The sequence below is a fragment of the Crotalus tigris genome, unplaced genomic scaffold, assembly GCF_016545835.1.
Source record: "Crotalus tigris isolate CLP2741 ecotype Arizona unplaced genomic scaffold, ASM1654583v1 scf7180000020815.588926, whole genome shotgun sequence".
Lineage (NCBI taxonomy): Eukaryota > Metazoa > Chordata > Lepidosauria > Squamata > Viperidae > Crotalus > Crotalus tigris.
The window spans coordinates 293,376-308,102 of record NW_024098197.1 but is presented as its reverse complement, the minus strand read 5'-3'; the positions used below and the strand labels follow the sequence as shown (position 1 = coordinate 308,102).

The 14,727-nt window shown below is 42.1% G+C and overlaps 1 protein-coding gene across 1 annotated transcript; it reads left to right on the top strand.

Annotated features, from left to right (window-relative positions):
- Positions 1 to 7,685: 7,685 nt before the first annotated feature.
- LOC120319548 lies at positions 7,686 to 14,727 on the top strand. The gene is made up of 5 exons (XM_039368521.1): positions 7,686 to 7,897; positions 8,739 to 8,957; positions 9,625 to 9,731; positions 10,796 to 10,949; positions 14,600 to 14,727. The coding sequence occupies exons 1-5, from the start codon at positions 7,807 to 7,809 to the stop codon at positions 14,725 to 14,727; spliced, it is 699 nt and encodes a 232-aa protein (XP_039224455.1). The 5' UTR covers positions 7,686 to 7,806.

Genomic DNA, 14,727 nt, shown 5'->3' with positions numbered 1-14,727 from the left:
ACTTACAATAATCTCACCACACAGTCTGTTTGCTCCCCTTGTCCAGCTGGTTACTACTGCCCTGAAAACACAACCAGTTATGGTGGTTTCCCATGTCCTCCCGGCTTTTATTGCCCTGAAGGTAAGCTCAAAGCTGAAGTCCTTAAAAAAAACAAAAAACACACATTTTTTATGATGAACTGGAAACAAATTCCCATTGGTCCATTGGAGAAAAGAGGCGAATCTGATTTCAAAAGGGAAAAATACAGGGACAATGTTTCAGAGTTTCAAAACCTATCCAGATACAGGAGTGCCATCTGCTGACAGTTAGCTGCAGATGTGCAAAGCATCAGAAAGAAGCACATCATATAATCCAGGAGTCTTCAAACTTAGCCCTTTTATGACTTGTGGACTTCAACTCCCAGAATTCCTCAGCCAGGCACGCTGACTGAGGAATTCTGGGAGATGAATTCCACAAATCATCAAAGCGCCAAGTTTGAAGACCCCTGATATAAGCAGTAGGTTTCATGGCCTGCATCTGAAGGGTCTGTGAGGTCTCCTCACTTGATGGGATGTGGTTGATACTCTTGGTTATCGGCCTCATTCCTGCTTCAAGTAGAAACACGGACCGGATGGTGCAAGAGATGGGTGAACAACACAGAGTCTCTGGCAGTAGATGACCCCAGCATCTTAAGAGAAGAAGCACCAAAACAGATCAACTGAATTGAAGCCGTGCAGTTTCAGCTGTCTGCGGGAATGGAAAATTTTAAGGATGGAGGAGTGATATGCCTAGAGAGGTTTCTTGTTTCTATTCTCTTCTAAATTCCCCCTACACAGAGAATCAAAAATATGTCATCAGATGCTTCATGGATTCCTTCTAAGAGGCTGGGAGCTGCAGTTCTAAAATCCTCAAGCATTTCCATTTTCTGAAATAGAATTTCCTTCATTTATATCTAAAGTCTTTCAGAAGAGGTTGGGGTTGGGAAGCTGAGAAGAGCAGCAAGAGATGGATAGATGATAGATAGGTAGATAGATAGATAGATAGATAGATAGATAGATAGATAGATAGATAGATAGATAGACAGACAGACAGATAGATAGACAGATGATATATAGAGAGCAGATAGATGATAGATAGATGATAGATAGATAGACAGACAGACAGACAGACAGACAGACAGACAGACAGGTGATATATAGAGAGCAGATAGATGATAGACAGATATAGATAGATAGATAGATAGATAGATAGATAGATAGATAGATAGATAGATAGATAGATAGATTTGAAATGTAGTATTGGTTTTTGTTTGAAATCTTTTTATTGTTTATTTTGATTGTTGGATTTTCTTAGACTGACATGTCTCATCCTTTTTGTTTTCATTATCCATAGCCAACTCTTTTGAGCAACCAGAAAAGAGATCTATCAGTATTTTCTTTGACAATACTCTGTTCTATTTCTGCTAGCAGCAAACAAAGGGAAAGCCATTGGCTAGAAAATTCACATGACACAGGAGAAAAGGTTTTAGGCTAACCTTCCAGGAAAGCTATTGTTATTACTGTTTTTTAAAGTTTGTTACTACTGTTTTTGAACCCAGAAGTATTTGATTTAACCCAGAGCCTGTGTTCTGGATCTTAAGTTTACTTCCAATCTTACAATTAGGCCAAAAACGCATTGCAAGCATTACACTTTTGAGGAATGGTTTTGCCTCTCTTTTGTTGTGCCCCAAAGGAACCAGATATGCTATCCAGTTTCCATGCCCTCGGGGCTATTATAATCCAGACCCCATGGCACAAAGCTTGGATAGCTGCTTGCCCTGCCTTCCAGGATACTACTGTGGGAAGGAAAACTTAACTACGGTTTCAGGAAAGTGTGATGCAGGTGAGGTTACATATTGAAGAAGAAATGTTTCTGTACATCTGCCAAAATTATCCCCATCTCTATCTTTGTCCCCACTTTCAACACCACCTCCTTCTCCACCTCCACTTCAATCACCATCTCCACCTCCACCTCCATTTCTACCTCCACCTCCACCTCAATCACCATCTCCACCTCCACCTCCATTTCTACCTCCACCTCAATCACCATCTCCACCTCCACCTCCATTTCCACCTCCACCTCAATCACCATCTCCACCTCCACCTCCATTTCTACCTCCACCTCAATCACCATCTCCACCTCCACTTCCATTTCTACCTCCACCTCCACCTCAATCACCATCTCCACCTCCACCTCCATTTCTACCTCCACCTCAATCACCATCTCCACCTCCACCTCCATTTCTATCTCCACCTCCACCTCAATCACCATCTCCACCTCCACCTCCATTTCTACCTCCACCTCAATCACCATCTCCACCTCCACCTCCATTTCTACCTCCACCTCAATCACCATCTCCACCTCCACCTCCATTTCTACCTCCACCTCCACCTCCATTTCTACCTCCACCTCATTTTTTAAAACTAAGTCAATGATGATTTTATTAAAGAAATTAAAATGGATGTTTAAGTACCTGTCTCCTTTCGTTGGCCAAATTCAAAAGGATGTTGGGCTGTGTTCATTGAAAAGTAGTTGTTGATATTCATGTTCTCCTTCATTCTCCCCCAGGCTGGTTCTGCATTTCAGCTGCTTGGACCCCTCAGCCTTTTGATCTTGATAATTACACCAATGGCAACTGTCTTTGTCCAGCAACAGCCACAGGGGCAAAATGTTCTCCTGGGTTCTACTGTCCAGAAGGGAGCCCTGAACCCATTCTGTGCCCACCAGGACTTTACTGTAATGCACCAGGTAAAAAGGTACCTAGGCATAGGGACTGAAAATGTATGTGCTTCATTTCTGATTCACACCAGTTTTGAGTATGACATTAGAAGCTTCAGGTGTCCAGAAAATCTTATTTTAAAAAAAGATTTTTATACAAATACCTATCTGTCTGAAGTGTAGATTTTTTTTTATGTGCAAGAACCCAATGTTATTCTATGTTAAGTCGGGCTTCAAGGATACCTTGTCCAACAATGGTCACATTTTAGGAAAGTCTGGAGCAGGCTCAGAAAAGAATTATGAGGCTGATTTAAAAAGTTGAATTGTGGAGTCCTTGGTGCTCTCTGAGCTTGGTTGTTTTCTTACAGACATTTCATTACCCAACTAGGTAACATCATCAGTGCACTCCACCCTTCAACCCTGAGCTACAAATGTTCTCTTGTATCACAAATTAAAATTTGTACAAAGAATTTGAAGGATTCAGGGATGCTTAGCCTTGAGAAGATAAGTCTGATCACGTCAGTCTCTCTAAGTAATTGGAAAGATTTCTGTCATAGGAAAGTCATTATCTGTTCTTGGGCCATCCAAAGGGAGAAAAGCCAAGTTCTGGCCATAAGAACAATTGTTCCAGAGAGCTTGCAATCACAGTTTATGACAGAATGTGAGGAAATTTGCAAGTCGTCTTATAATTGCTTTTCTAATTGATTACTCCTGATACCCAGATATACAGTTTCTTGCATCATTAATCCTGATATTTTATTGTCATTTTTGTCGGCAAGCCATCTGGCAATCAATTAAGCAACGGATTGCACTTAAACACAAGTGAACATTACGCAAACATCAATGGAGTTGTCATTGAGCTATTGAAGGAAGAGTTAGATGATGGGCTATCACGGGTGGGTTGGGAGGACGGTAATCACAAAGACGATTTCCATATTGTGGTTTGGTTGGTTAAATGCATGGGCCTTCTGACTCCATCCCAACTCTTTGCTACAGAATATACTGTATATGTAAAGAACCCCATATATACACTGTACTTTACACACTGCGTGTATGCTTTTGAGTTAGTGTTCACTCCTAGTGACTGCCTGGAGAGTCTCTGCAATTTTGTCGGCAAGATTTTGGAAGTGGTTTGTCATTGCCTGTTTCCTAGGGCTGAGGGAGAGGACCTGGCCCAAGGTCATCCAGTTGCCTTTGTGCCTAAGGCAGGACTAGAACTCACAGCCTCCCGGTTTGTAGCCTGGTTCCTTAACCACTAGGCTCTCTTTAACTTTACAATCCTGCTCCGTAAATCCTGGCCCAGATGATGCATCCACCAATGGCTTGGCTGACCTCTCTCTCAGTTTGTTTATTATTGATTTACCTTTTCTTTGCTAATATTTGTGCAGCTTAATAATAAGGACCATCCTAAGCTTCTGTTTCTATTCTTTCCTGCTTCTTCCCCAGGTTTATCAGCTCCAAGCGGTGAATGTGCTGCTGGATTTCACTGCATTGGAGGGTCTCCTTCTCCCAAGCCCCTTGATGGGATTACTGGCAACCTCTGTCCTCCAGGGACCTATTGCCGTGAGTTGCATTCTCACTTGCCTGGATCCTTATAGTGATCAGCTTTCCAAAACAAAGAACCAGGACACATTAATTTATAAAATTGTACACATTTATTAATCAAGTCATAACCTCAAGGGCTAGCCTGGATACCATTTGGATGAAACTATCTGGACTGCAAAACTCAGAATTGCTATCAGATGATAGCTAAGAAATGTACAGTAGTTACTTCTCCTTGATGCCACCTAGTATATGTCTGGATTTTTGTAATTTGGATTTGGAGTATTTAGGGACAATAAGTGAGGGATTTCTATCTGTGGCTCACATGGGCATGCTGTTGCATACATACCTCTGGAAATTGTGGTCTTTCCTTAGTCTGGGAAGTGTGCCTGGTCTCCAGGACTCTTCTTCCAAAATCAGGATTATTCTGGCAAAACCAGAAATCTGGTCATTCTGTGACAGAAGGGTCTCCATGAAGTGTAGTTTCCCACAAAGCCACAATATGTGCAATGCAATTAATACTTACCACCTATATTTTCTATTCACTTATCATCTATAGCCTGAGATTTGCAACATAGTCTTTTCTACAACCTGCTTTTTCTGCAGGAGAAAAACACCCGGACAGCTTGAAGAAAGGATAGAATTAAAAAAATGTGGCACATCATATTTAGCAACTTTTTCCTTTTCTTCTTTTCCTGATCTGGATAGGAGAATCTGTAGCCAGAAGCTTAATAGAGGGAGAGGTTGTGCTTCAGGTTTAATGGCTATCTAACCCCTGTTTCTTACAACACCTTTTTTTCCCCAGCTGTGGGGTCTACGGCACCCAGCCTCTGCCCTCCAGGAACCTTCTCAAATCAATTTGGTCAAAGTGTGGTCTCTGACTGTCAACTCTGCCATTCTGGGTTTTACTGTGAAGGTTCTGGATTGACATTCCCCACTGGAGAATGCAAGGAAGGTAAGTGGACCTAGCATGAAGGTTAAGAAGACCTTCTACTAGGAAGATCTTGAAAAATCATGAAGGAGATGTTTAGATCTCAGTTCAAGAGGTGTTTGGCATCCAAGGCCTTCATCTATGATTGAAAAATAACTGCAGAGTTTTCCTCTCCCATTGGACTCAATCAGTGTCCAACCTCAATTCTCTACTTCCTTGTTCAGGTTATTACTGTGATAGTCAAGAAGGACCTATCAGCAATTACACCCTCTACCCTTGCCCGGAAGGTCATTACTGTCCCCCAGGGACACAGCGCTCCACACAGTTCAGCTGCCCCTTGGGGACTTTTGGAGCCAAACCAAAGTTAACAAACATCCTGGAGTGTCAAAACTGCCCACCAGGAAAATACTGTTCCTCTTCCGGATTGGCAGCACCAACAGGTAAGAGGAAAAAGAAGTCCAAAGTGATTATCAAGGATGGTATTAGTGTTTTAGGAAGCATATTTTGTATGTTCAGTGCCAGAAATGAAGAACTGGCCCTTTGCAAGTGGTTGAACTTCATGTCTCAGCCTAGTAACACAATGGGCAGAGTGACTAAGACTTATACTGAGAGTCTTTGACTTATGACCACAATCGAGATCCAAGTTCCATTGCTAAGCAAGGCAGTTGTTAAGTGACCTGTGCCTAATTTTATGACCTTTCTTTCTTGGCATGATGGTTAAGCAAATCATTGCAGTTAAGTGAATCATGCAGTCGTTAAGTGAATCCAGGCTTCTCCATTGGCTTTGCTTGTGGAAAGCCAGCTGGGAAGGTCACAAATAACGATCACATGATCTTGAGACATGGCAACCATTGCAAATGCATGCCAGTTACCAAGTGCCCCAATTTTGATTGTGTGATCTTGGGATTGCTGTGACGGTTATAAATGTGAGAAACAGTCGTAAGGCACTTTTTTCAGTGCTCTTGTCACTTTGAATGATTGTTAAGTTGAGGACTACCTGTCATTTTGCCACTCTGGAGAGCCACCGGTCCCCCATCCCTCAACTATATCCATTTCCTTCCACCTGGCATCTTCCAGCTGTGATGGGCTTCAGTTTCCATGACCCTCCAGCCAGCATCATCTTCATGCCCTCCCTGCAAGGGACAACATCAGGGGATTGTGTGAACGACACCTCTCTTCATTGTTGGATCATTCTGTGTGATGGAGACAGATTTTCTGTTACATTTAGGTGACTGTGCTGCAGGATTTTGGTGTAAGGGTGGAGCTCATGTACCGAACCCAGATGATGGAGTATCTGGACAGCCTTGTCCCGCTGGGCACTACTGCCTTTCAGGTACAGCAACCTCTCCTTCGGTTTGGCTCCTTCAAATGTCTCTACTTCACTGGTCAAATAGACCCATCTCTCTCTTTCTAGGAGCTCTCATTCCATTGACCTGCCCAGATGGAACATGGTCTGGAGATGAAGGGAGGCCAGACCTTCAGAGTTGCAAATCTTGCCCTGGGGGTCATTTCTGCAATAGCACTGGCCTTGTGTCCCCCTCTGGCCTCTGTGATCCAGGGTATGTACCAGAGATGTCTTCCCCTTTAATATAGAAAGAAATATGAACATTTCTGTCTACATATGTATGTGACAGATAATCAAACAGTAGATTCGGCTGCAGATATTAATGATCCAGTGGTTTTGTTTGTTTGTTTGTTTTTTACTTTCCTCTTATCTTATCCAGCCTTTTATTAACATTGGACATTCCTCTGCAAGTTTTGTCTTAACTCTCCCTGATCCTTAACGAGTTTGGTCTAGTGGTGAAGGCACCAAGCTAGAAACTAGGAGTCTGTGAGTTCTAGTCCCATCTTAAGCATTAAAAGCTGGCTGAGTAACTTTGGGCCAGTCCCTCTCTCTGTCTAGCCCATCTCACAGGGTTGTTTTTGTGGGGAAAGCAAGAGAAGGAAGGAGCATTGTGTGTGTTTGCCACCTTGAGTTACTTATAAAAATAATAAAGGTAGGATAAAAGCTTAACAGATAGATAAATAAATAAATATATCTTGGGGACCTCCACTCTGGCTTGTGGTCAATGGCTTGAGTAGCACTGAGCCCAAGATACGTAAGAATCTTTCTCGACATGGAGGCAGGATGAGAAACAATGGTTGGAAACTGATCAAAGAGAGAAGCAACCTGGAATTAAGGAGAAACTTCCTAACAGTGAGGCCAATTAACCAGTGGAACAGCTTGCCACAAGAAGTTGTAGGTGCTTCATCACTGGAGGTTTTTAAGACGAGGCTAGACAGTCATTTATCTGAAATGGCATAGGTTCTCCTGCTTGAGCAGGGGGCTGGACTAGAAGACCTCCAAGATCCCGTCCAGCTCTATTCTATTCTATGGTCCTGTTGCTGGGCTCCTTTTTCATGACTGCAAGTGACTTTACCCTCCCTCATTATTCACCAATATTTTTTTTTCTCTTGCTATGTTGATAGGTTTTATTGCATTGCGAGATCTACTACCCCAAGACCCACTGATGGGATTTTGGGTGCCCCCTGCCCTGTAGGTCACTACTGCCCCTCAGGCAGTGAGATCCCGACTCCCTGTCTTCCTGGCACCTATATGGCAGAGACCCATGGAAAAGAACGGTGCCCCTCATGTCCAGAAAGGAAGTACTGTATACCTGGTCATTTGCCACAGTTATGTCCCAAAGGTGAGTTTTCTAGTGGGCAGAGCTATTTTATCTATCAAAACTCTGGACTGCAGAGATTCTTACATCCACACTTCCTTCACTGTGGCTCTTTTCCAAAAAGTGTGGGGTTTTGCAGCCCTTCTGGTGTTTCTGCATTTCTAGAGATATGAATGGATTTCCCTCATTTCATTCTCTCTGCGAGTCGACAGGCTTGCACAGTTTAGTATCCCTGGGAAACAAATGAGAGAACTCCCGAAATAATCAGTAAAATTAGGATATTTTAATTTGTAATCCCTTTCAGTCCCTCTGTTCATCTGCCTCGTCTTTGCCCTCCCAGTTACTCAAGTTCTTGGTAATTCCTGTATTTTAAGCCATCCAGAAGCCTCAGCTTTTGGATGGCATAAAATGTTGATAAATAGATTAGGTAGGTAGGTAGGTAGGTAGGTAGGTAGGTAGGTAGGTAGGTAGGTACATAGACAGACAGACAGACAGACAGCTGTAGAGAGATAGAAAGATAGAGGGATAGATGATAGATTGTAGATGACAGACAGACAGAGTGTTATGTCAAATTTGGCTTTATGACATGTCTTCACCCATAGCCTGGGAGACTTGAGAAATATAATACAGCCAGTATATTTCACATGTATGTTCATCAGCAATTAAAATATTTCTGTTGTTGATCACCCATTGGAGATCTGCGTGCATGAATATATCTCCATAATCTGTATCCATTCCAGGATGTTTACTCAAGATAGATCCACGTGTAGGCATGCATGGTGCATACATGTATAAAAACAGTGAAGATACTGACATAAAGCTATAAACAGATGTCTGCTTACCTAGTTCTACAATTTTCTCCTAGGTTTTTACTGCCCAGAAGGAACAGGCTTGGACTGGAAGCCTTGCCCCCCAGGGACCTACAACCCTGTCCAAGGAATAAGAAGCGTGATTGAATGTCAAGTTTGCGATGGTGGGAAGTTCTGCCAGTACCATAATGCAACAGATGTCACAGGAGAATGCTGGGAAGGATTTTATTGCACTCAAGGCTCAGATCGTCCCAACCCTATCGCTCAACTCAACGGTAGCCTTGCTCTTCTTTGGAAGGCTTTTGTGTTGGTCCCTCCTAAGTGGTTGTACTGTTCTTGTTCAATCTAGTGGCTTCATATGGAATATTAGCTTTGCCACAGCTGCTGTCCTTTGCTCTAGTCTTCCCATTTAATCAAACGTTTATTGCCATCATTGACCAAAAATATCTTCCCATTATAAAGGCATCTTGACTATACTCGTGACTTCACCTGATAAAACTAATCTCAGGGCGGATCACCTTCAATTGCAGGTAGTGTGCCCACTTGGAAGAGTTCTTGCTTACAGAAAAAAGATGGATCTGTACCCTTCCTGACAGCAACATCTCCTTTACCTCTTTGTTGTTACTGTTGTCTTGAATAGATCTTAATTCCTCTGCTCTACATCATCAACCAATGAGACAGCCTTCATTTAAATCAAATATAAAGAAGACTTCTCAGTTGATGCACACCATTAGAGATAGGGAGGAATCAGGGTCCTGAGAAACAAGAGACTGTACAAAGACATCTGGCTGTGCTCATCTTATTAAAACAAAAAAGTGAAGCTATAATAAGGGAAGCTAAGAAGTCCAAATATTGAGGGTTAAATTAGAATATCAAAGCAAGGAAGGCATTGTTAGCAATAAAGCTTTTCTCTGCCTTTTCCTCTTCTCTTTTCCATCACAGAACAGGCTGGCCCTTGCCCTTCTGGCTATTACTGTCCAAGGGGCACCATTATCCCCAATCCTTGTCCAGTGGGGACGTTTGCTGCTGGATCAAGGTTACATTCGGAGGTAAGGCCGATGCAAGAAGATTGTTGTTCTTTCCTAACTAGCTGATTTAACCTTGTTCTCTAATGAACAGAACTTTCAAAGATTTTTTTTTTCCTGCAAGACTGTAACTATCCATCAGAAAGAAGAGAATACTTGAAACTTGGAGTTAAAGCAGGGGTCTTCAAACTTGGCCCTTTTATGACCTGTGGACTTCAACTCCCAGAATTTCTCAGCCAGGCACAAGTCATAAAAGGGCCAAGTTTGAAGACCCCTGGTTTATATACTAGTGGTTTACTCTGTCAATGTAGATGGGAGAGTTCTCGAATCATTAGACTGTTGTTTACTGAGTTGATAGTTCCTTGATTAAGGTATTGTTTACTGCTTGGTGTTAATCTATGCTTATCTGTCTGGGTGTTGATTGCTGGGAATGCTGTGGACTTTTAGCTTTTTGACTGTCTCTTTTGAATGGTATGTAGATGTATGTATATATTGTTTCTCTCTACATAGCACATTTATGGTTGATTCAGAGAAGAATCTCAGTCCTAATTTGTTATTTCCATATATTATTTTTTATATGTGCTCTATATTTCTGTCGCAAAACACATAGGCAAATAAACATACCCATTTAAGTAAACAAGAACCAAAATAATACAATGTCAAAGCCCATATCAAAAAGCCGAAAGAAGAATTAAATTTCCATTATTCTTGTTTTCCTTGCATCCTCATATTCAGTCAAAGCCCACTGTAACACGACACGAGTAGACAAACAATCAGTACAGCTCGTACAACTGAAACTTTTTAATTTGTTAAAAACAGACCGAGAGGTTTTCTTAGAGAATGAGGAGACAATGCAGTCTTAAAGCAAGGGGAATTACAGCTTTGGAAAATTGAGCTTTTAGTGTGCTTTCAAAGTACTGTGATGCATGCTCTAGTTTCAAAGCTACAAAGGGAAGGTCATCTCCTTTGTGTTTAAAAATCAGATATTTCTAACTGAAGAGACATCTGTGGAAAGTTTTTTCCCTCCCATGAACATTCTGAATTTCATCTGGAAAACCATCGTGAAAAGTGTCCTTCCTTTGTGACAGGTTGAGTGCTCCCCTTGTCTGCCAGGTCACTTCTGCAGCACACCTGGGTTGCCAGCCCCAACGGGACCGTGTGAAGAAGGCTTCTTCTGCATCTTGGGCTCAGTGCTACCCAATCCACTGACCACAAGCCAGAGTGGAGGGCCTTGTCCCCAAGGTATATTTATTTATTACATGTTTATCCCACCTTTATTGTTTTTATAAATAACTCAAGGCAGAAAACATACATAATGCTGCTTCGTCCTCCTATTTTCCCCACCACAACCCTGTGAAGTGGGTTGGGCTGAGAGTAAGTGACTGGCCCAAAGTCACCCATTCAGCTTTCATGCCTAAGATGGGACTAGAACTCACCATCACCTGATGATTGGCCCAAAGTCACCCATTCAGCTTTCATTCCTAATGTGGGACTAGAACTCACAGTCTCCTGGTTTCTAGGCCAATACCTTAACCACTACACCAAACTGGCTCTGCATTTTTGCATATGTCTTGAATTTTCCAGAGATTTGTTACATTATTACTATTATTATTTTAGCTCAGGGGATTTTTCTTACCGTTTGAATCTCTGACAAACTTCCATTTGGACTGAAATGGCCTTTTGTTATCTATCTATTTATTTATTTTATGAGACTTATATACTGCTTTAGGTGCAAGCACTCTCTAAGCGGTGTACACCAGTAAGCAATGTATGTATGTATGTATGTATGTATATATATATATATTTTACATTGCCCCCAACAATCTGGGTCCTCATTTTACCTACCTCGGAAGGGTGGAAGGCTGAGTCAACCTTGAGCCGGTGAGATTTGAACCGCTGACCTGCTGAACACAGTCAGCTAAAGTGGCCTGCCGTACTGCACTCTAACTTCTGTTTTTAGCATTCAGCTATTTAGCCACCACTTCTTTTTTTCTCTTTCTTTCTTTCTTTCTTTCTTTCTTTCTTTCTTTCTTTCTTTCTTTCTTTCTTTCTTTCTTTCTTTCGGAATATGGTTATTACAAGATTCTTCCAGGGATGATTGGGAAGAGAAATTAAACTGGAGTTTTTCAGGGAGAATCTCTCCCCATTCAATCAGTACTGAGTCTCTGGAGATTCCTCAGTGATATTATAATTCAGATCTTTGCTTGTTGCTACTTCTGGCATCAATTTCTCAGGAGGTTTGGTCCTATGAAGACATCTCCCAGACATTCATCAGTTTAGAGGCTCCGCTGGGTTTTCATCTCTTTATCACTCACTGGTTTCTTCTTCCCCTGAAATGAAGGGTTAAGCCTTTCCATTCACCTTACAAAAGAGAAACATGTTCTTTTTTCCACACCAGATCCCAATTTTGGGTGCTTTGATGTGTGTGTGTGTGTCTGTTAAAATAGCAAAGCAGCAAACAGGAGGACTTGCAGTTCCTATTTTGATACAACACCTGCCACTATTTAAAGATTGCTATAACTATATGAATGATGGTTCGATCCTCAGATAATGGTCTATTTCCCATGCTAACATCTGGATCAGGTAGGTTAGCCTGTCCTCAGAAGGGCAACGATTCAGTTCTTAGCATCTCCAGGTAGGACTATAAGAAAATTCCTATCTTAAATTGCGTGGCACAAAATCGAATGCAAATTTTCTGCAATGAGTGAATCGATGGAATATTTTTTTTTTAAAAAAAAATGGTATGTAGAGGGGTGCATTTGCTTACCAGTTGCAATTTTCTCTCCCAAAGAATTTAACCAGAGAAATGTTTTCTCAGATGCTTTCGTTTCTCTTCTCTCCGGGTCTTTAGATTAGTGCTCTGGAGCACATTTTCCTCTTATCTTAGATGAGAATTTTGTCCTGATCTAAAAGGACCACAGTCCTTCCTTATTTCCAGAGTCTTTTTCAGAATTGCTCTGAGAGAGAATTTCTTTGGGCTGGCCTTCAATCTTGCCTGGACTACAAGGGGATCCTGCTGCTGTCAGTACTTTACCAATTTCTCTTCCAGGATATTTTTGCCCTCAAGGCACAGCTAATCCACTGCCTTGCCCAGCTGGGTCCTATAACAATTTGGAGAAGCAAGCCAGCTGCCTTCCCTGCCCTGATGGGTGAGCAGACAAGGAGAATCGGGACATCCGGTGCAAAAGAAAAACATTGTCAACTGCGGTGGCCCATTGAATGGGACCGAGAAGAGAAAATGTTTGCTTCTGCTAAGGGTATCCGAGGAGAAGGGATATTGGTGACATCCCACTTGGGATTATATATGGCTAAGTGTGTCCTCTGGATTTCAGCCTTTGGGCAGCCTTACTTGATTTGTGGTTCCTCATTATGCTGTCCTGATTAGGCGTTTCCATGCTGAAGTGGGAAATGAATCAAAAGGCCACGGTGCAGTCCCTTGAAGGCAAAAATAGCTTTTTTTTAGGGGACAATTTAAATGTGGGGAAAGATGAAAATGAAATTTGTCTGCATCTCACAGCACCAGCTTTTTCTCTGGGCAAAGCAAGAGCTTCTTTGGTCTAGTGGTTGAAGGCACTAGGCTAGAAACTGGGAGATGGTGAGTTCTAGTCCTGGCTTAGGTATGAAAGTGACAGGGTGACTTTGGGCCAATCACCAGGAGACAGTGAGTTCTAGTCCTGCCTTAGGCACGAAAACCAGCTGGGTGATTTGGGGCCAATCACCAGGAGACGGTGAATTCTAGTCCCGCCTTAGACACGAGAGCTGACTGGGTGACTATGGGCCAATCACTCTCTCTCTCTCAACCCAACTTATCTCACAGGTTCTTGTTGTGGAGAAAATAGGAGGAGGGAGGAGTATTATATATATTCTCCATCCTAGGTTGTTTATAAAAACAATAGAGTTGGGATATAAATTAAAAAATAAAAGCAATAGCTTATCAATTGTCAGAATCCAATTATATTTCATCTCTAGTTATCAGTTATAAAAACCCCATTTCTGCCTTCTATGGATTCTGCCATACGAGGAAGGGAAGGGGGTGAACAAAGGGGCTTTATGGCCCTCACTTCCTTCGGTATACTTCAAAGGAACTGGATGTGTGTATTGCCAAAAGGACTAACCATAAGAATGGGGCTATTACCTTTCCTGTAGTTCTCTCTGAAGTCTCCATCCAGCCGGCAGTAAGGAAAAGGGGGTGGGAGTGTAATGCCTGAGACTGTCGCTGGAAGAGGGGGGTGATTGGGTGGAGCTACTGGGGAACCCCTTAAAACCTTGAATGGGAGAGCTTGGACCCCAAGTCCTGTCTAGAATGCCTGCAACCATTTTCTCTTAATAAAGGGTTCCTGTTGGAAGAATTATTCCAATTATTCTGTCTTCTTAAGATACAAAGTGGGGTGGGTCCTTACATTAGTCTTCTCCTTTTCCCATCCATCCTTGTTGGGGCCATAAGATCATCTTCCAAGCTTCATCCCTGAATTCCCCATCAAATAAGATAGACCATGGAGGCTTTCGAGATGGTTTTTAAAGAGCAGCTCCCCATTTGTGAGATAACCATTCCCAGAAAACTTAGCATCCATCAGATCAAGTCTGTTTTCTGGAAATCTTTTAATCTTATGACCTCTCCTGCCTTTGCGCTCTGCTTTGCAAAGACTTTGCTGCCAGCGCTTTTATTCTGAACTGCATTGCGGGATTTTTTTTTTCTGCTAGTTCCCTTTTCTTTTATGACTTTCAATGTTTCTGTAAGCCATTTTGGTTAAACAGGAATATATTAATCCTGTTTGGAAATAAATCACCCTTAGGCATTCTTATTTATTGAGTTTGGCTGTGTTAGGAAATGGTGAAATGTTTGCCCCAGGAATTCAATATCTTTCTTCCTTTTCATGTTTTCTTTTTTGAAGGTACTTTTGTCTTCAAAATTCCTCCTCCTTGGTCAACAGCAAATGTCCAGTTGGGCATTACTGCCCTCTTGGCACAATGTCTGAAAATCAGTTTCCATGTCCTCAAGGGACTTACAACCCCAACGTAG